This window comes from Colletotrichum orchidophilum (genome assembly GCF_001831195.1).
Source record: "Colletotrichum orchidophilum strain IMI 309357 chromosome Unknown Scaffold_11.1, whole genome shotgun sequence".
Classification (NCBI taxonomy): Eukaryota; Fungi; Ascomycota; class Sordariomycetes; order Glomerellales; family Glomerellaceae; genus Colletotrichum; species Colletotrichum orchidophilum.
This window is the reverse complement of record NW_019172967.1, coordinates 59,448-80,328: the sequence shown is the minus strand read 5'-3', so window position 1 is coordinate 80,328 and position 20,881 is coordinate 59,448. Positions and strand designations below refer to the sequence as shown.

The following is a 20,881-nucleotide window of genomic DNA, read 5'->3' as shown; positions in this document are numbered from 1 at the left end:
TAAGGTTCCATGAGCCCACTGATGACCCGCCTTCCCCGGACAAGGAGGGTAGGTACTTTTCTCTCCGTATCTTGAGGCTCAGCGGACTGCAACGTCGTCTACCAAGCTAAAGTGCATGTTCTGCACGGCCTCTGGCAGACGTTTCTTTCTTGACAATAGTGTCGGGGAAACACCCACATGTCGCCTACAATGTCACCTTTGAGGAGTCCGATCACATGACTCATTTTACCTTGCCTTGACTCCAGGATGCACTACATCTCACGCAGTGAGAGTGAACCCCCCCTCGCTCACGCGGTCAGGGGAAGTAAGGCAGAGTAATGAGGCGGGTCTTATCTAGTGGAAGAGGTTCTGGATTTTGTTGATCTCTTGCGCTACACAAAACGGGAACGAAGCTACTATTCTCAACACCATCAGTCGGCCAGCAGAAGAAGCAAACCAGGCCAGCAGGGTAATTAGATCTTTTTGCAGAAGCACCGTCGTGCGTGTGTGTGTTTTTTCGTAACGGCCAAATACCTCTTGAGCATTACTTCCGCGTCGAGGTAGTAGCGTGGGACCTTGCCGTACTCAAGCCGCAATGCATTTCCGCCGTTTGCAAGAGCATGTTGACGTAGCTCGCTCTGAAATCGGATTTTCTGGAAAATCTGTTGAATTATTCACAATCTCCTCCCTTGTCTAGAAGCGTTGTTGCAAATACCAGCGGGAAAGTGAGATGGGAACGAATGGATGGGTGCGCTTACGCCTCAGGGTTTATCGAGACTCAAGCAGATGTAAAGCGTCACTGTAACTTTGCAGTTAGATTCAGAGCTGAAGTTCCACAGGGAGAACGTCTTAGCCCACAACGGACATTCAATATCTAGCCATTACACTGCATACCATTAAAGACTAGGTAGAATATTCATTGAATGCAATTGCGGCATTAAGTTCTGAAGTCCTCTTCTACACCTTCTACCGGGGGAATAACATTCCACGTTTCTTAAAGCCCGTCAAAGCAGTATCGCATGGGCAAGGTCTGTACTGTACCCCATTTACCCGAGTAACTGAAGGCGGTTATACCGTATGATCCCATCTAGTGTGTTCATATCGATGACCACAACGGGTTGCCAATACGTGCCCGCAAATCAAAGGGCTTTTCTACTTGATTAATGTGATCTATAGAGGTCAATATCGTAATCGTAGCCCGCCGTGACCCGACACTATTTCACGGACCAGTTGTTGTCTGCTATTACCATCTTTTCCTAGCCATTCAATCACGCCGGTTTCTCTGTTGACCATTTCTCTCCAGGCACCACCGAGCGGGCTCATCTATTATACCGTTCAATCATTCATGCCAGATTCGGTGGCCGTGTAGGATTCCCAGCCAGCTGTGGCAGCAGCAGCATCAACCTTGGAGGCCTCCATAGCCTCAACGATACCCTCCAGACGATGTTTCAGAGAGTTACTGGCTTGAGCCAGCATCCATTCCCCTGCTTTTCTCGGGACCCACGGAGGCAGGGAACAAGGGACCCAGTCTTTGTGGGCATCGCTTCCCCAGATGGGTCGTTGGCGGCGGCGGTTTTGATAGTAAAAGAATTCGAAAAGATGAGAGCAGGAAGGGCAGCAGAGCCTACTTGAAGGCATGATGAGGATATCCTCTTGGAAAAGATCCGTGACTTCCTTGTCCGGGAGGGCTATGCCGCTGTCCATCGAATTTGGGTTCAGATTCTCCCTCTCCCTGGCGAGGAGCTGCAAACAGAGCATCGTGCTTTCGCAGTGGTATCCGCCACTGAAATAAGTAGAGTCGAAGTTTTGCTCGCCAGCTGTGTGGTTTATTTTTATATTTTCCGAATTGACCCACCATAGTATCTCCGTCAAGGGATTGGGGTGCTGGGGGTCCTCTTCAGTAACGTACCCAAATTCTTCCTCTAAAAGTTTTCGAATGGGTATCATCTCATGGTCTTCCTGCAATGAAGTAACTTCAATCAGATGGAAGTCGCCCTTTTTGATGACGTGCGATATGTATTCCCTCCAGTGTGGCTCCTCGCCGAACTCTTGCTTGCCAAGTTCGACATGCGCAAAGAGGTTCCCGAGAACGAGGTCCAGGTACTCGACAGCCGCAGTTGCCCAGCTGTCTTGTACAAGATCAGCCAGTTTTGCGAGTTCAGGAGAGTATTCGGCGTTTGCTTTGTCGAGTCTCTCCTCCGCCTCCAAGACCCCGAATAAATCTTCAACGGTGTCATCCGAGGAGCTGGATTCAGTGTCCGAAAGGACGTTATCCCGCTTGAGAAAGTCCGCGTCTCCCAGATTGAGTCCATCCTCCAGCCATTTGAAATGAGCCAGCAGCAACGTATCGAACTCTACCCGAATCTGGAGGAGCTGATACATCCAATCCGACATTTGCATAGCGGCAGCGTTGAGGCCACGGACATTGGGCTCTCTGCATCCAATACCCTGGAGGAGGATGGTCTTTCTGCGGTGACACTCCCGTTTTAGCTTCAACAGATTGTCCATTGCCCTAGCCAATCCTTCGAGAAGGCGTGTGATGATGTGATGGAAGGTCATTCTTCCGGCTTCATCATACCAGGTCACGCCTGGTCTTGGATAGTCTTCTAGTTTAGGATCTTGGCGATGTTGCCGGAGGAATTTGACGACACCTATCAAAACTCTGTATTGATACTGTGTGAGAGGTTCCATCTGCGGAAGGGAATGATTTACCGTGGTCCACGTATGATTGGAGACATCCCGGGTAAGAAGATTGTAAAAACTCTTGGTCGAACTCTGCTTCGCCGCCTCCGTCGCCGCCCCTAGAGTTTCTTTTCCCTTCTCATGGTTGATTATGCCACTTTGAAACAATTGGCTGTGAGTTCTCTCGCAGCTCAGGATAGAAATGTAGTCTAGCAAATTGTCTGCAGCTGCGTCCAGTTCGTTGGGAGCCTGAGCTATGCGAGTCCGCCTCAACAGACCAACAAGGTTATTCGCGTGTATGGGAAAAGTGATTCTTGACTGCAGCTTTCCATCTTGGGTCGTCTCCTCGATCATGTCGACATAGTACTGCGCTGCCGTTGTATTTTGAGAAAACGATTTCCCCGTCAGTTGTATCTTTCTACACCTTAGGTGGCTCTGCTGAGTATCTGTGGACACCGTCTGGGAAGTGTTTGTAGCCGCGGGAATGTTGCCCAAGACGACAACTCGTGGGGGAATTATGCGTTCTCCCATACTGAAAATGGTGGCAGCTACCTCATTTTTGTATGTGACGAGTTTGGCGAAGTCGTTCAAATATGCATGGGCATCGGTTGACAAGGTCCCATCTCTGCCCCTAAGAAGACCCAGACTAGATGGGTACACGATGGGCAGGTGATTTGTCAAAGACCAAAATTTGCGTCAGAGTACGATATCTTAGTATTTCTTCTCGTGAGAGGAACTGCATCTCCGTTGTTGCAAGAGAAACCATCGCGTCTGCCAAAAAGTGATCGAGTTCGCTATAGGATTACTTTACTTGCGAAAGCTGAGCATGCCCAGGGTCCGTACCTCAAGGATGAGATGGGGAAAAGTCGAAAGATCTTCAGTGACGCTAGAGCTTGATGACAGGGTCTAATTGTGGCAGAAAGCGATAGGAAAATACTGGGAAGCGGCTTATGGGAGCGAGCAGCTTTAAATGGACGCTGTTCGTGGATACCAGGTGAGTTGGTTCGCCCGTTGAGCTGGGTTCTCAAGGTTTTTTCTTAAAAAATTTCTTTGATTTGAAGAAACAGCACGTAAGGGAAATCAAGGCCGTGGAAGACAAGAGGCTCGGAGAAAGATATTGTGATCCACGAGCTTGTGGGTAATTACAAGATGTGTAACGTGCCGTTCTACGACATCCGGGTCTCCTTTTACAAAGCCACGAGTGCTTGAATTTTGGAATGATGGATTCGAAAGAGGCGAAAATCGAATGATGCGAGTTATACCTTAGACCTCAGTTCGATTTCTGACCTCAAGATCCATCCACCGCGGGTCTACCATTTGGTTCAGTTGTCCCAATAACGTTCTTGAAGATGAGTTTCTCCCGGCAATCAGTAAAATAGACATAGATCTTCACCTCAAGGTGGCTGAGGATCCGCTTTGAGAAGTCCATGATAGCCGTCGACCTCTGCGGCCGACCTCTCCGTCCAAAGCCGTCGACAGAGCTATTTCGCCTTCGATCCCGCGTGTTGAGGAACTACACCAGGTTATTCGTACGAGTTTGGGCCATAGTCCTAATGCTTTATTAATATGATGTGTTTGTATTGCATCTCATGATTTCACTTGAAAGCTGGATTCCATTCTGGTTGATCGCCTGAAGCCAGAAAAGCCGAAAAGCCAACACTTTTATATCTTCACCTCAAGACTGCTTTGGTCATTCTCGACGAACGTGGCTGTAGTACATGGAATGATCACGGCACAGTTGTCAAAGTCTTGGTTGCCTCCAGCGGGCCACTTGACAGCATGCTATCCCACAAGGAGCACCGAGTCAGGCACCTTGACTACGAGCCGTGGCGTTGTTGAATCACAGCCAAGGCCTTCAGAATGAATCCACACGTGCCTAACCGAAAATACGTCCGACGTCTGGTTAGACCGCATCGAAAATTCACAAAGCCGCAGCTCTCACTCTCATGTTGATTTATCATGGCAGCCCGAATCGCGAAATATCTCTCACGACGTTTGCCGTGACAATAATGTCAGGGCTACTGGTGGACTGGCGATGCCGAACCAGAATTTTGGTTCAACTGGGAAAGACGCCCACAGATTGCCGCACATGGAAACATCATTACCAATCAAGCCGATACTTGTAAGCCTGCTCGGTCACGAAGTCCTTTGAAGAGCCGTGGATCTCCCAGACCTTCTTACAGAGAAGGCCGTCTGGATCGCGGCTCCGATGAGCGAGGAACGGCAAGTCATGGTCTAAATATGGGGTGGGGGGTGGCCTGGGCTCCATGGGGGCAGCTTTCTCTACCGAGATTGCGGACGAGCCTGGCACGCCTGCTTGCGGATGTTCGAGTTCCCTGCAAAAACGCCACGAAACGGGCAAGACATGTTTGATCCGCGAAGGAGTCTAGATTTCAATGCTGCTCTGCGACCAGGCATTGGCTGGATGCCAGATCGGATCTGAAGACGAGAACTGTTGAGCGCGGTGTCCCATTCCTTAACCCGCGGTTGCAGGGACTGCAACACAGGTGTACACTAACTTTGTGCTGCAGTATTTGCCAGTAGTTGGGGAATACTTCGTCAAGGCGCTTTTGTGTTGCCAGGCGGGAGAGCGTTCGGTGGCGTCGCAATGTTGCTCTTTGATGCGCCAGCTAGATGAGGTCGCCTGCTGGCAATCACCGCATCCAAAGACCATGATGACCATGTTAGTTTCAACGTTTCATCGTTGCACATGAGTCGCGGGAAACAGAAGCAGTTGAAACTCGCGACGAGCGCACCGCGATAAACGCGAAGGAGCTTTCTTTAGGTTCAAGGGTTTCACCGAACCCTGATTGTTATGGATTGGGGGAGCAAGATAAGCAATGTTGCATGCAACGTCCCGCAATGTGTATCTGTCTTGGCTATCCGGGGAACCAAGCCTTGTGAGACCTTAGCTGGCTTATGTAAGGTGAGCTCACAAAGCTACCTTAAAGTATATGCTGTCTGTGCTACGCGCATCTCATCAATTGTTCAATGTTCCTCCGTTATCGCATCCTCCTTGTTGACGAGGTGCCTTTGGTGAAGCAAGATGAGGCAAGCGATGCAGGCATATTAATACGGCAATACACGGCACTTAGAGCCGAACGCAGCTATCCGAGCGTCTTATCTGAGATGCAAGACGCTGACACGCGCAACCCCCGTTTACAAGGAACATGTCCCCTAGTCCATGATGATAGCAACTGGTGCCTCTGTAAGCACTGAGTTGTGCATGCATCGGAGGTACCGGATATGTATCGCTCAAAAGCCGAATGCGGGACAAGGCTGCAATGCAGGTCGTCATAGCTCCCCACTTTTCCGAGAGCTAAAATGCGGTGAGCCCTGTGGTTGGGTAAGCCGCGCGTGGCCCTCCGAATCCGAATGTGTGAGGTGCTTCCTTCCCCAGCGTTGAAAGCTAACAAACCGTCCAGGGTAGGTAGCAGCGTCGCTCACACTCTGGAACCGCAAGAGCAAGAGCAAAGAGCGAGGCGCCTCCACCACACCCTCCGTCCAATTCACGGCACGTCGCATGCGTTTGCTCCGACACGGTTGTCCGCCCTCAAAACTTTTTCACGTCGCCCAACGTCCCCCGCCGTAACAATTTTTGATTCTACTTCTACCTTAGTACATTCGCCTAGTTACAGTGCTCGACAATCGTGATCTGTCGAAGAACTCCCCTACGAGAGGCCCCGCGACCGGCATCTTCCCTCTCGAATAGTAGTTCTGTCTAGCATGCGTTAACAGGCGGGCTGAAGGAACTGCATAAGAGCAATCGCCATGGACTACTCCGATTACTCGTCGCAGCGCATCCTGCACACTGGCTCGTTCACCGGATTCCATCGCCTGGGACAGCTCGGTAGCAATTATCTTTCTGCAACTGCAGAAATCAAGCAGCCGCTATGCGGTAACGAAGAGGGTTGGGGTCCGCTGAGTCCCATCCGATACGATTTTACACCCTGCTTCATCGATGTCTGGATCGCCTCCGTGGCAGCATTTGGTCTTGTCTTTGGATCCCTTGCCATTGTATGGCTCGTCCAACGCCGGAAACCTTCTGATGCCCCCAAAGACTGGCATTTTTGGGCCAAGCAGGTAAGTTTTGTGCTTTTTTGGGCGTGCTCTCTTATCTTGTCTCTCGCTTCGGAGCTGACCCGCTGCCCTTCCAGTCCCTTCTCGCATTGATCATTGCCGACGTAACAGTACAACTCGCTTTACAAATCGTCAATTACCCTGGTGTTTGGTTTGGCGACTTTAGGTTTTGGACAACGGCTGCGACGATTCTATCTCTTGGCGTTATCTTTGCCATCCAATGGCTCGAGCATGCGCGCCTGCGGAACCCCAACGGCGTTGTTCTCTTCTACTGGCTCTTCCTCCTCATTGCATACGCAGTCAAGCTCCGATCCTTGATTTCTCAGCAGCTCTACGAGACTAGCCCGGCCTACTTCATCACTTACACTATCGGCTTCGGCCTCTCTGTGGCTGAATTCCTGGTCGAGTGGTTGTGGCCAAGGAAGGTCAGCGCATACGAGGCTCTGATCGATGAGGAAGAGTGCCCCATTGAATATGCCACTGTCTTCTCCCAGTTGACATTTTCCTGGATGACTCCTCTGATGCGCTATGGATACAAGCAATACTTGACTGAAGATGATCTTTGGGGGCTCGCTCGGAAAGACCAAACCAAAAGCACTGGTGACGCGTTCAACAAAGCTTGGGAGTACGAACTGAAGCACCATAAGAACCCATCTCTATGGCTGGCCATGTTCCGCGCCTACGGCGGCCCATACGCCATAGCTGCGCTCTTCAAGGCTGTCAACGATGTTACGCAATATCTTCAGCCACAACTTCTCAGATATCTCATTGCTTTCATAGCTTCCTACGACCCTGAGAATGGGGAGAAGGAGCAACCTCCGGTCAAGGGTGCTTCCATCGCCTTGGCAATGTTTGCGTGCGCCGTTTTGCAAACCTCCATGATTGTGAGTTCCACATCGTAAGAGCTAGCGAAACGCAACTCCACTGACACCCGGCAGCATCAATATTTCCAGCTGGCATTCGTAACCGGTATGCGGATCAAGGGTGGTCTGGCATCGGCCATTTACAAGAAGTCAATGAGACTGTCCAACGAGGGACGCGCATCCAAGTCGACAGGCGATATTGTGAACTACATGGCTGTCGATGCCCAACGTCTACAAGATCTGACCCAATTTGCCCAGCAGGTCTGGTCCGCTCCCTTCCAGATCATTATCTGTATGGTTTCATTGTACCAACTCGTTGGCTGGTCTATGCTTGCTGGTATTGGTGTTATGATTATCATGATGCCTGCGCATGGTTTCATTGCCAGAATCATGAGAAACTTGCAAAAGGAACAAATGAAGAACAAGGATAAGAGGAGTCGCCTGATAAACGAGATCATCAACAACATGAAGAGCATCAAGCTTTACGCTTGGGGTGCGGCTTTCATGAACAAGCTAAACTTCGTTCGAAATGATCTTGAGCTCAAGAATCTTCGCAAGATAGGAGCAACCCAAGCTTTCGCCAACTTCACATGGAGTACTGCTCCGTTTTTTGTATCTTGCTCCACGTTTGCCGTATTTGTCATGACGCAGGATAAGCCACTGACCACTGACATTGTCTTTCCCGCGCTTGGTAAGCTCTGCCATTCTTCTACTTAATGTCAAGCGCTGACTGTTGTGCACTTAGCTCTGTTCAACCTTCTCACATTCCCCTTGGCGGTTCTCCCCATGGTCATTACCTCTATCGTGGAAGCGAGTGTTGCCGTTGGTCGTTTGACCTCCTTCTTGGTTGCCGAGGAGATTCAGCCTGATGCGATTACGATCAAGCCGGCACCGGAAGAGATGGGAGAGGAGACTGTTATCATTCGGAACGGAACCTTTTCGTGGAACCGCCATGAAGATAAGGAGGTCCTCAAAGATATTGACTTCACCGCCTACAAGGGAGAGCTCTCTTGCGTTGTCGGCAGAGTTGGCGCTGGCAAGTCGTCCTTCTTGCAGAGTATCCTCGGTGACCTTTGGAAGATCAGAGGTCAAGTTGAAGTCCACGGGACCACGGCATATGTCGCACAGGGAGCCTGGATTCTCAACGCTACAGTGAAGGAGAATATCATCTTCGGCTACCGATACGACCCGGATTTCTACGAAAAGACGATCAAAGCCTGCGCTCTCGTCGACGACTTTACCCAGCTTCCTGATGGTGATGAAACGGTTGTGGGTGAAAGAGGTATCTCCCTGAGTGGTGGACAAAAGGCCCGTGTGGCATTGGCTCGCGCCGTCTACGCCAGAGCGGACATCTACCTCCTGGACGATGTCCTTTCGGCTGTAGACTCTCATGTTGGAAGGCACATCATCGAAAACGTACTGGGTCCCAGAGGTCTTTTAAACACGAAGACCCGGATCCTCGCCACAAACGCCATCGCCGTGCTCACGGAGGCCAGCTACATCACCATGATCAGAGACGGCGAGATTGCCGAGCGCGGAACCTACAAACAGCTCGTGGCAATGAAGGGCATGGTGAACGATCTCATCAAGACTGCCGGCCAAGATTCAGGCCCTTCCTCTCCCGCCAGTTCTAGCGGCTCCAGCAGCGAAACATCCACGATTATCGAAGCCGAGGGCAGCAGCCAAGAAAAGGCTGAGATAGAAGAGGCTCAAGAGCAGCTTCCGGAAATGGAACCAATCAAGACTGGGGTTTCGGTGAAGAACAAGAAGCGATCTTCGAGCATGGCAACGCTGCGCCGCGCTAGTACCGCCAGCTTCAAGGGACCTCGAGGAAAGCTTACTGATGAGGAAGTCGCCGGCAGCAAGACTAAGCAAACCAAGGAGCATATTGAACAGGGGAAGGTCAAGTGGAATGTATACTTTGAGTATGCCAAGAACAGCAACATTATTGCTGTCGCCATCTATATGGCTGCTCTTCTGGCTTCCCAAACGGCCAACATTGGTGGCTCGGTATGGCTCAAGACGTGGTCCGAAAGCAACGCAAAATCACATCGCAACGACAACGTGGGCTACTACATCGGGATTTATTTCGCCTTCGGCATCGGCTCTTCACTCCTGACCGTTCTCCAAACTCTCATCTTGTGGATATTCTGCTCCATTGAGGCGTCGAGAAAGCTACATGAACGGATGGCCAATGCCATCTTTAGATCGCCCATGTCATTCTTCGATACTACACCAACTGGCCGCATTCTCAACAGATTCTCCAGTGACATCTACAGAGTGGACGAGGTTCTTGCTAGGACATTCAATATGCTCTTCGTCAACGCTGCTCGGTCGGGCTTCACTTTGGCCGTCATCTCGATCACGACCCCTCCTTTTGCCCCACTCATCATTCCGATTACTCTGATTTACTATTGGATTCAGCGATATTATCTGCGTGCTTCTCGGGAGCTCAAGAGACTTGATAGCGTAACGCGAAGTCCTGTTTACGCCCACTTCCAGGAATCGCTTGGAGGCATTTCGACGATCCGAGCCTACCGCCAGCAGGAAAGATTTGAACTGGAGAACGAATGGCGTGTTGATGCCAACCTGAAAGCCTACTTCCCATCCATCAGCGCGAACCGTTGGCTAGCGGTCCGTCTCGAGTTCATTGGTGGTATCGTCATTCTTGCGGCTGCCGGATTGGCCGTCGTCACGGTTGCCAACCATGTTCCCTTGAGCCCTGGTCTCGTCGGTCTGGCCATGTCTTATGCTCTGCAAATTACGACATCGCTCAACTGGATCGTGCGCCAGACCGTCGAGGTAGAGACAAACATCGTGTCGGTGGAGCGCGTTCTCGAATATGCTCGCCTGCCAAGCGAAGCCCCCGAAATCATCAAGAGCAATCGCCCACCTGTCGCCTGGCCGTCCAAGGGCTCTCTTGAGTTCAAGAACTACAGCACCCGGTATCGCGAAGGCCTAGACAACGTGCTGAAGAACATAAACTTGGACATCAAGACTCACGAAAAGATTGGCGTGGTTGGGCGGACGGGAGCTGGCAAGTCTTCGTTGACCCTTGCTCTTTTCCGCATCATCGAGCCGACTGCCGGCCACATCAGCATTGACCAGATTAACACATCTTCCATCGGATTGCTAGACCTGCGTAGGAGACTGGCCATTATTCCACAGGATGCGGCGCTATTCGAGGGCACCATCCGAGATAACTTGGACCCCGGTAACGTGCATGATGACAGTGAGCTGTGGAGCGTATTGGGTAAGTTATACAGGCGGATGGCCAACCCCCCTTCTCCCTCACCGACCCTCTTGTCATCTATGCCCCGCCCACGCCTCAATGAGAGGGCGTCTCTGCCCCTCCACCAAGCAAGATTGGAGCTAACACGTAGCGCTATCACAGAACACGCCCGACTGAAGGACCACGTTACAAGTATGGAAGGCGGCCTAGACGCAAAGGTCAACGAAGGAGGTGAGTTACGGCTAATTCTTATTCGCTTTTCGTCGGCTCTACTCTTGGGTCATCCAACATTATTGTCTACGGCTCTTCGCAGTCGTGTGCTCCGCAGCCACGACAGATGTCGAGTTGCTGCGTCGAATTCAAAAGTGTCCGGGTGCACCGTCATCTTTCACATGCATCCATCGCTTCGTTAAGAGTCCCCTGCATGATCTCCCACGCATGCAGTCAAAGTCTCGTGCTAGCTCATCTCACTCTGCCTACCATGTTTCCTTATTGCTTTGCCGACTTTGACTATTGATAAGCCGCATACTTTGAAAATGATGCTGACTCAGTCGTGCGTAGGGTCCAACCTCTCACAGGGTCAGCGGCAGCTCGTGTCGCTCGCCCGTGCAATGCTGACGCCTTCCAATATCCTCGTGCTGGACGAGGCAACCGCGGCCGTCGACGTCGAGACAGACGCCATGCTGCAGACTACTCTGCGTTCGCCAATGTTTGCAAACCGTACCATCATTACCGTCGCTCACCGCATCAACACCATCCTCGATAGCGACCGTGTCGTCGTACTAGACAAGGGTGAAGTAGTAGAATTTGATTCGCCGCAGGCACTCATCAAGAAGCAGGGTGTCTTCTACGGACTTGTAAAGCAAGCTGGTCTCGACACCTCGGAGTCATCGTAGTAAAAAGGACGAAGACGGGGGACAGCAGCTTGTGCGACGAATGAAAAAGAAAATTTCGGCGAATGGAAAAGTGGTGACGGCAGCGGCGGCGGAGCCGAGAGGATCAGAGCGTGTAGTCTTTGTGTAACTACACCGAATTGTTTTCCCTCTCCGAACTGAAATGGATAAGCTACGCAAAGCGCGGAGGGAGAAGTGTGGTAGCATAGATTGGTATGCATTACCGGCATCTGTAGATTTACTCGGAGAGACTTTGCATCTACTTTTACTGTACCGTGATTGTACAATGTGATGTTTCCAGCGGTTACATTCGGCGAGATCGCTATTGTCCGATGGCGATAGCGACCGTTGTGTGTCTTGTCTCTGTGTCACGGCTCAGCCCCTGTGCTGTCTTTCTCTCTCCCCCTCTCTCTCAATGGATGGATAAGTATCCGTCCATGGACGTTGATCTGCTAGCCATTTGTCGTATTCCTAGAGGCAGGCTGTCAGGTTCTGGCATGCCCACCCTCCTGTTTTCCCCTCCCCCTCCTCTCTGCCTCCCCGCCCCCCTTTTCCGCGCCTCTATCGACGAAAGTACTTGGCGAGGGTAGCGATTGGAGAGGGAGGGGAAGTCTATGTTTTCCCTTTCGCGTAACGTGAGATGGGCAGACGCGGCAATTGATGGCTCAATGGGCTCTAGGAGGGGTGGGCGGTGAAGGTCGGCGACGGAAGCCGAGAGGCATGGGGAAGTGGAGGGGAGGGGAGAGGAGAGGAGAGATACGGTTTGTGGAACGGTTGAGGATGGGTAGGCGCATTGGATGGCGGGGGCGTTGTGATGCCTTTGGGAAGTGCGATGGCATTGGATATCTTTTTCCCTTTCTTTTTTTATTTTTTATTTTTTTTTTAAAAAAAAATCGCTGATAGGATTGCGGAGATCAGTTTCTGTGAAAAAAAGACTGGTGCACCTTTTTTTTTTTCACCCGACTGGAATGCGTGTACCCTACCTTATCTTTGTCTTAGTCTCGTGATGATTTCGTGAGAGATATCAAGCCGGCAGGTGAGATGAGCGCTCCGTGGAAGAAAGGGTGAGATGCTCTGACTTTGTAACATCCCCGTATCTTTATGAAGTCGACAGATGCGAGGGTTGATTACTGTCGTTCCAGCTCGAATATCTCGTAACAGTATCATCATGAGCGCCTCCGCTGCAGTATACGTCATTCAGACAAGAATGGGAGGCAGACTTCTATGCTTTGCGTCAACATGCTAGACATCGGAGCGTCGATATGGATCTCCTTCGTATCATGCGAGTGTTTACGCTCCTCATCAGGGCTTGATCTGAAGGAGCGCAGCAATCCAGGTGCTTGGGTTTCGTGCTTAACTTTTCGGGAATGCAAGACACGTTTCGTGGAGTTTTGAAGCCTTCGTGTGACGACGCGGGATACGCCTTACAGAGGAAGGCGGTATGCGTAACCACGATATTAGAACATTGAGCACCGTTAGACGTCTGTTCCATTGTTGTGTGACTATTCCGCATTGCGGAAACGGTAACGGTATTGCCCATCTAACCAAATGATTGATTGATTGACCAAGAAATGCTGCAGAATCCTAGATGCCTCGATTTAGTGGCGGTAGTTATCCTCGCTGTTCCTTTGCTGATTCCGAGCTTAGGAACGTGTTTTCTGCGTTGAGTATGATGAAATAGCGCTAAACATGCTTCTCTGTTCCGTATTCCTACTTTCGGAGCGTTGAGCTTAGCAGAGACGTTATGTTCGTTCGATCTCTCAGATAATGGAAACTGAATTGTTTCGCTTCAAGTGGTCTCCAACCTTTGCATAGCCAACGGGCATGCCTATTTTAGGTATTGATATGTATGCCGCAAGCTGATAGACGCTATAAGCTTGAATCTTGAACAGGCCCATTTCCAATCCTGGACGAGCAGTCGGTGCCCAGTATATTCGGAGCCCAGAGATGCCCGACTAAGAAAGAGGACACGATCACATCGGAATTAGGTTCCTTTTTGTTTCGATATAAATTTTCGTGAGCCTCACCTCCTGATCAAGGAGTATGTGAAGATTGGTTCCCTGCCCGACTTGCGTCCCAGATCTGGGGAATGGGGTACCCACGTCCAGGGGAAAGACGAGAGTTGACCTTGTCATTGACTGCATCGTGATGTTGAAGACTTGAGGGATGTTGATACTTGCGGCTGGCGATTGATGTCTCTCCCGCCTGCCACGCCTTCTTTGTCTCTATGGGCTTCTGATCTGTGTTTTCTAAGTACATCAAGTCTGTTTGACCTTGCGCTATTCAACATGGAGTCATCCAAGCCATGCTAAGATCAGTCGAGAGCTTCATCCAAGTTGGGTCTCGCTTTTGGCCGGTCCAAGTCGCTAGTATCGCGCCTCTTGTCCTCGATGTTGTTAGAGGCCTTGCGAGTATTTTGATCCATGTGATATTCGTCTGTCAAGCCACCATAAAGGACCATGAAGGTTGATGGAATAAAAGAGTTCTCCGAGACTGCAACTGAGTAGATCATACCATGATAAAGGCAAAGAAGCGCGGTATTTTCAAGTCTACAGGAAAAAATGCTCTAGATTTCGACAGGACTAAGAAGCCCGCTCTCTCTACGACAAGAAAAGCAGCATACCTCAGCAGTACCATCGAAGCCCAGCACCGACAAACCCGGAAAATGACCAATACTCTCTATCAAAATTCCTCACGCGAACGCGAATCACACCACGACTGAGCAGGCCGCACTCTTTCCACCCGGATGTCATCTACCCGCCGTCGTCGGGACCAGGTGTCGTGACTCGGAACACAAAAACATGCCATCGTCTGCAGGAGCCCGAACCGCATCTCGCCCCTTCTCCCCAAGACCGCGGCCAAGCGCTGCGCGTTCAGACACCGACGAGGGCCACACAAGCCGAGCATAAAGCTTGAGGGATACGGTGATCAATTGTCCTACAAAGGAGGCCGAGTACTGTGGACGGGATACACGCCTCCCAAGTAGCTTTTGCATATTCAGTAGAGTGAGGATTCCTACTTCGTACCAGAAAAAGCTCGTAGTACAGTAGTAATCGATTCAAGTCTTGTTGCAAAGCAGTAAGCTCTTTTGGGAGCCAAGTAGGAAAACAAGGGCGAGTGAATCGTTCGTTTCCTACTCTGCTGAGTTGAACAGGCATGCTTATGTGGACTTGGGATGGACTCGGGAGCAATGAGGAGACGAATCGGTCCGAATTCCTCGCCAGTCCTTGCTTGATGTCCACATTTCATAGCTCCATATTCTTAAGGAGAGCTATTAGATGAATTGCGTACCTCAATACTAAGGTTTGGGTGTGGCCGAGGCCGCCTCGGGTTGTTGTGCAGAAGACGCTCATTTTCAGGATTTGTAAGAGGACACGGAGTAGTTGCGCTGGGACCCGCGAGAGCATGAAAAACAGAGAGTCTCATCGGCGATGGACAGAGTTAGCTGGACTATGAAGTAGTGATAGAAGCAGGATCAGTGTCCTTTCCGACTATCAGACAGTATGAGGAGATAAATATTCTTTCACTCCACGGGAAAGTTCTTGCGAGCACACAATCACAGAGAGAAATCGATAACGACAGATAAGACACCCAAAGTCCATACATCACATGTCGGGCGGCACGTCCTTCTCCTACCTACTTCAAGGACAAAACCACTATCAAACTCTCTGTGGTCTTCTTTCTCCAGCAATGCCATTCTACGAAGTGGACAACACAAGAGGTCCGTGGAGAGGGGTGCTTCGTAAAGCCAACTCCCTGCTGTTCGATGCGCCAGGACTACTCACTACTTCCCAAAATCTCAAAACGGGTATCGTACTGCAGTCGATTGGGATGGGAAACAAAGAGGCGGCAACCCGAAACCCCTATGCGCCAGGCCGTACGAAATGGGTACCACCCAGCGCAACGCAAGAAGAGACCCGGTTGCGCAGGCGCGGTGTGATGCCATCGCTCCTTCCGCTGCTTGAACATAAGAAAAAAACATATCCCCTCCGTGGCTTCATATGATGAATGTGTGGCTTTGCGCCACAGATAAGAAGGGTAACGGGAGCGAAGCAACCTCCAGGGCGCGCGCGCGCATGACTTCGTGCGGTTGGGCAACCGAGAAGAATCTGGGCTGAATACTTCTTCATGTACCCGTCATAGCTTGCCTCTCGGGTGGCCACCGCGACTTCTCGTCTCTCGAGCTGGTCTGGACTCACACATACACACCTCTTCTCTCGGCGGCGAGCAGCAGCCGGGCTCGGTTCGGTCACAATGAAGAAGCAAGTAATTGTACATGTACACAAGGATATTCTGACGCCCAAGGTGAGATAATAACAGTAAAGGGAGAGATTTATCAGCCTAGAAAAGCGCAAAGAAGAACAGTGCTAAGCAGCTGCAGAGTGTGTGTGGTGTTCTTGTCTGGTCGTCCGTATTAGGTCGGGTCGTCAGCCACCTCCACTCCGTTCCAGCTCTTCCGCATACCTTGGGTTATTTGATATCCCAATCAGACCCAATGGAGACGACGCCCTGCTCGATTGCGGTAAATCTCAAAGGAGGATCAGCAAAACCAACCCCCTTTTCGCTAACCACCCATCGGAGGAGTTTGGCCTGCATCATTCACGGACAAAGCCTTTCCCTTCCGCGAGAGCGCTACTCTTTTGTTGCTTGGCGGAGACACCTACCCATTTGTGGTGGTCGCATATGAACAAGTCCCGGCCAGAAGTGTAGAAAAGTGTCAACGGATGAGGACCACCAGAAACGTATCTTGGAGTTGCATAGGCTTCGCTTCACAATGGCTCGAAACACATTAGAAGTGCGGAAAGTGGAAAGTACACCATATCACGATACAACGATCAGAAAATGCGTTTCGTGGTTAACATCAAACCAATGATGATGAACCCGGTGTGCAACAGGCAGCACCTCTCTTGAGCACGGTTCTTAATGCACTGTTTAAGAGCCGGGGGGTTTGATGAGAGGGGAGGAAAGGTCGAGCAGTGGATATTGAACAGTACAACGACGAATCACCCGCCTCATAGAAGAGCCAAACTTGGGGCCTAGTCGACCTCCTTCCTGCTGTTACCATGGGAGGAAGAGAGGAAGGGAGGGTGTGTGATGAAGCCCAACGGCTGGAGCTGTGTTGCGTTTCCCACAACCGAATGAGGGTTAGTATGGCGGCCGCTTAAAGGTGTCGTGTCACCGCCGATGCTGTGCAACGCCAGACAATTATCGGGTTCGACCACTATTACACAACGGAGGGGACTCCTAGAAGGAGAAGCGGAAGAAACCAGGGGACGGAGGGCGAAAGTCAAGCCGTCCGTTTTTGTGTTACGGCGTCCTTGTGCCTGTGCCCTTGTCTCTTGATATCGTGCCTAGAGGGCCCTGCAAATAAGCCGGTCTCATCTCATCCACATTTTGTTCGAGCGACTTGAATTGTGAAGTACCGGAATGCGGCCCTGACATGGCAACATCTGCATAATCTTTCACTTGATGACGACATTGTAGCGCGTAGAGCGACAAATGGTAGAATGAAATGCTGAAATTCCAAAAAGACAACCGGTGTACATGTAGCTCGTTAAAGGTGTTCCATTAGTTGATATTTACCTATCCTATGACGGAGAGAGTCTGTCAAGGCGATTCACTCGACGCCTGAAGATATCTGGTTCAATTCCATGAGCATTGTGAAGCCATCTCCTATGAGGAACAATCGTATGTTGTGTTGCTTTACGAGAAGCGGGTATGGGGCAATCGTGACAGTGATGAAGACTGGTTCAGTTCGCGTTAATTGGATCAGGCGTCTACGACGGTAGGGGCATTGTGATCTAGTCTTCCTGCTCTCCAAGGCCTCTTGGAATCTACAATTATTCCTGAAGCTTTCGCAGAAGCCCTCGGTTCAAGCGCGCCCGATGAGGCAGTATACGATCTTTCCTCTGACAAGAATCTTTCACCGAAGTTGGAAGCGAAACTTCGAGTGACCATGGCTGATACGGCTTCGGGCACCTATAGAAACCAAACACAAATGCATCGGAGGTCCGGGACTCGGGATTGATCTTGGCTCTTGTCCCCTTTCTCCTGGTCTGTGAGCTACGGCTGGCTTCCTGGTTGGCTCTGGGTTATGTTGTGTCAACGAACCGGACTCACTTAGCTTGCAGTCCTCGTTACCACTGTGTTGGTAAATGAGCGATAGATAACACCAACGGGTACGGCGTGGCAAACAAGCACCTCTAAATCACATGCACAAGTGTGTTGCTGTAAGCCTCAAAACTCGACCTGGTTGACAATTGAGGAGTCTAGCAATGCTGTCGATGTTGAAATAGAGTTGAACGTATAAAGTGACAAGAAAGAGCTAATACAGAAGCGTCAAGTCAATCTGGGAAAGTGAGGTTGACGTGGACTTCGCTGGCGTACAGCTCCCGGATCAAGCAAAGCGTCCGGCAACGCCCCCAGCAACACGGACATTGAGCTAAACTTTCGAGTTCAAGCGACACCTTGCAACCACAATCTATGAATGGCAGGCAGCTGGGCAGACACAACCCGATTGACGCATGGGATGCAGCCGCCATGTCTGTTCATTGAACCGTCCGCGAGGTCGCGAGTAAGGTAACGAAAAAGAGGGAATGGGGGTGGAGATGGTTCCAATTGTGAGGTGATTTGAGCTGTCAGAAGTTAGAACCGGGCTGTATCCGTAATGACAGGTAAGGTACGGTTATAAGTGGAAAGGCCTGCAGGGGACTTCCAGTGCGAATGCCAACAGTCTTCCGGAGACTCCCCAGGGCTATCCCCTGATCCGCGCAGCAGCTGCTGGATGAGGGCGTGGCTTCGTGAGTGACCGTTGGTGGTGGTGGTGGTGGTGACGGAATTGGACGCCAGTGATCCCTGCAGAGAGGACGAATCACGGCGTGGAACCCAGGGGATATGTCCACGAGTTTACGAATCACAACTTTGAACCAAGTCCGAGACCCCATTCTCAGGTTCGAAGGGGGGTACAGATTGGAGATGATGTTGGAGCGATGTTATCCTGACAGCCAGTCTGTCAGAGATTCAGTTGGCTGAAGCGTGCGGAACACCCACCCCGCTTGGGCGTTCCTTTTGCAATCTATGATTGCGACTCGCACAAAAATATAGTTGTCTTCGTCTCTGAGATCCGGCAGGCCCGTGTTGCCGCTGCCGCCGCCGAATTGCCAACCTAAGCAGTGTCGAGCCAGTGTGTGCTCAAGGTTCTCTGGCGTGTAGTCGACCATGTTGCTGTAATTATTTTCACCGAATGATGTCGCGAAGTTTCCGAGGGTATCTCGCTCGCTGCGAGGCAATGGGAAGGCTATCGGGGAAAGGATGCCAAGGAACTCCATCTGGGGGGCGATGTGGGAAGCCGAGGACGAAGCTAGCAGATGGTTGATGTAACCCACCCTCTTGGTGTGGTAGGACTCCCTGCCAGGCCGGCCAGGCAGGCAGGCAGGCCAACACCGACTTATCGAATGTCCCAAGGGAGTGGTAGAGTCTTTTTCTTCACGCCGGCCGCTCTGTGCAGACGGGACAGCGGAAGTTGACCAGAGAGGTCGAAACGTACATATCTGCTCCACGAGGCGTTCACTCCCAGCAGCTTGCCTTAGCGAACTGCTGGCCAGCACTCGGGAATCCTGCATGGTGTCTATCGGTGACGATGCATTGGCAACAGTCGCAGTAGCTTGTTCCAAAGTTTCCCGTCGACTGGAACAGGCACTTGCGGCATCTGGACAAAATTATGTTAGGGGTGTCTCTGGAGGGCACCGAAACCGGATACGATCGAGACACATCCAAGCGGTGCGGGTCTTTTTCAACTCATCGCCGCTTCTCTGCAACAGGCGTTGTCGTCCAAAAATCGGTGCGTCAGCAGCACGACTAGTTTTTACCAAAAGAATGAACTAGCATTAAGCTGATGCAGCCGACGACTGGCCCTAAGCGGCTGCTTGGCTCAAGATGCAGAGGTCATTCAATCGGGAACAAAAAAAGACGCGATCGTTGTGCGCTCTTCGGCGGAGCAACTGCCGTCTCAAAGGAAAAAGCAATGAAAACAACAGGTGGTCGTCGACTTTATTGCTTTTTCTTTTATGATGGGCTGTAGCGACGGGGGTTTCGTGTTTTACGCCGAGGCGTCGAGATTCCCCACTAACCACATTGCCTCAGACATGCCTTTGGCCATGGTGGCCATGGGATCAATGGTTGGCTGACGAGTATACGAGGATCTCGACGGCGGCCGCAAGAAAGGTGGTGGTCTCGGAGCATGTATAGATGCACCAGCACTACCAGACCTTCTCTAGCGTGGTGGAGTCGTGGGTTCGTCCAGGCCGGCAGTTTTGGATCGATAGGATGTGACGATATCTTGCTTTTACGCTATCGGTCGAGACAAGCCGGTGCAATATGTGACAAAGTCGGCCGAGCGAGCCCTCCAATGTACTATAGTAGGGCGGTAGGTTCCAGGTAAGTCGGCGGACAATGTGTGTGAGTGCTGCAGTATTCAATCAAAACGAACCGTTGACGGACCAATGTGGGTGCATCAACTGGTTGGATCGGCCCCCCGGCTGACCATCTCAACCCCGTAAGCAATGCATTTCCAGCGCCATTTCCATGAAGGGAGTTGGTTCTGCACAGGAGCGTGGACAGCCTGTTGTGTAACTGGACTCGACCAGATGCACATGTGTCCAGGAATGGACGGCGTCATCATCTCTCGACGACTGCAGGTGGCTGGCTGTATCTGCGGTGCCTGGGTCGGAGGTATATGTGGCTTCAGGCGAAAAGACTGGCGGTTACAAGACGCCCCAACTTTTCTGTACTGGAGTGCTGGGGGGAACGAGTCGATAAGTTAGGCGTTAGGGCGTAGGGCATGCCGCAGACGAGGAACTGAGATGATGGTGTTGCAGAGAACTTAATCATGGCTCTCGCCATGAGTCTCGACGGGGTAAGAAAGCAGTAGTGCAGGCCCAGACGGACGATGGCGACGAGAGGCCGCACGACGTGGTGATGTAGGAAACAGCAGTTGGCGGGGTCACGGAGTTGGGTGAGAGGCGGACCACCTGTCTGCTGTCTGGAAAGAAAGGTGAGACCACGGCGACCAATGAGATGTCGTCTTGTCCACGTCTTGGACTTTGAACTTTTGAGAGCAAAGAGGGGTCACGGGGGATTGTCTCTGCTGATAG

The 20,881-nt window shown here is 51.2% G+C and overlaps 2 protein-coding genes across 2 annotated transcripts; one reads left to right on the top strand and one right to left on the bottom strand.

Annotated features, from left to right (window-relative positions):
* Window positions 1-1,314: 1,314 nt before the first annotated feature.
* CORC01_02000 (uncharacterized protein) lies at window positions 1,315-2,487 on the bottom strand (the record flags this gene model as incomplete). Its single annotated transcript, XM_022613652.1, has 1 exon — window positions 1,315-2,487. One exon carries the CDS (start codon window positions 2,485-2,487, stop codon window positions 1,315-1,317), a length of 1,173 nt encoding a protein of 390 aa, XP_022479743.1.
* Window positions 2,488-6,432: 3,945 nt separating this feature from the next.
* On the top strand, window positions 6,433-11,732 carry CORC01_01999 (ABC transporter transmembrane region; the record flags this gene model as incomplete). Its single annotated transcript, XM_022613651.1, has 6 exons — window positions 6,433-6,744; window positions 6,819-7,625; window positions 7,680-8,295; window positions 8,350-10,857; window positions 10,999-11,067; window positions 11,398-11,732. 6 exons carry the CDS (start codon window positions 6,433-6,435, stop codon window positions 11,730-11,732), a joined length of 4,647 nt encoding a protein of 1,548 aa, XP_022479742.1.
* Between the last annotated feature and the right edge of the window lie 9,149 nt (window positions 11,733-20,881).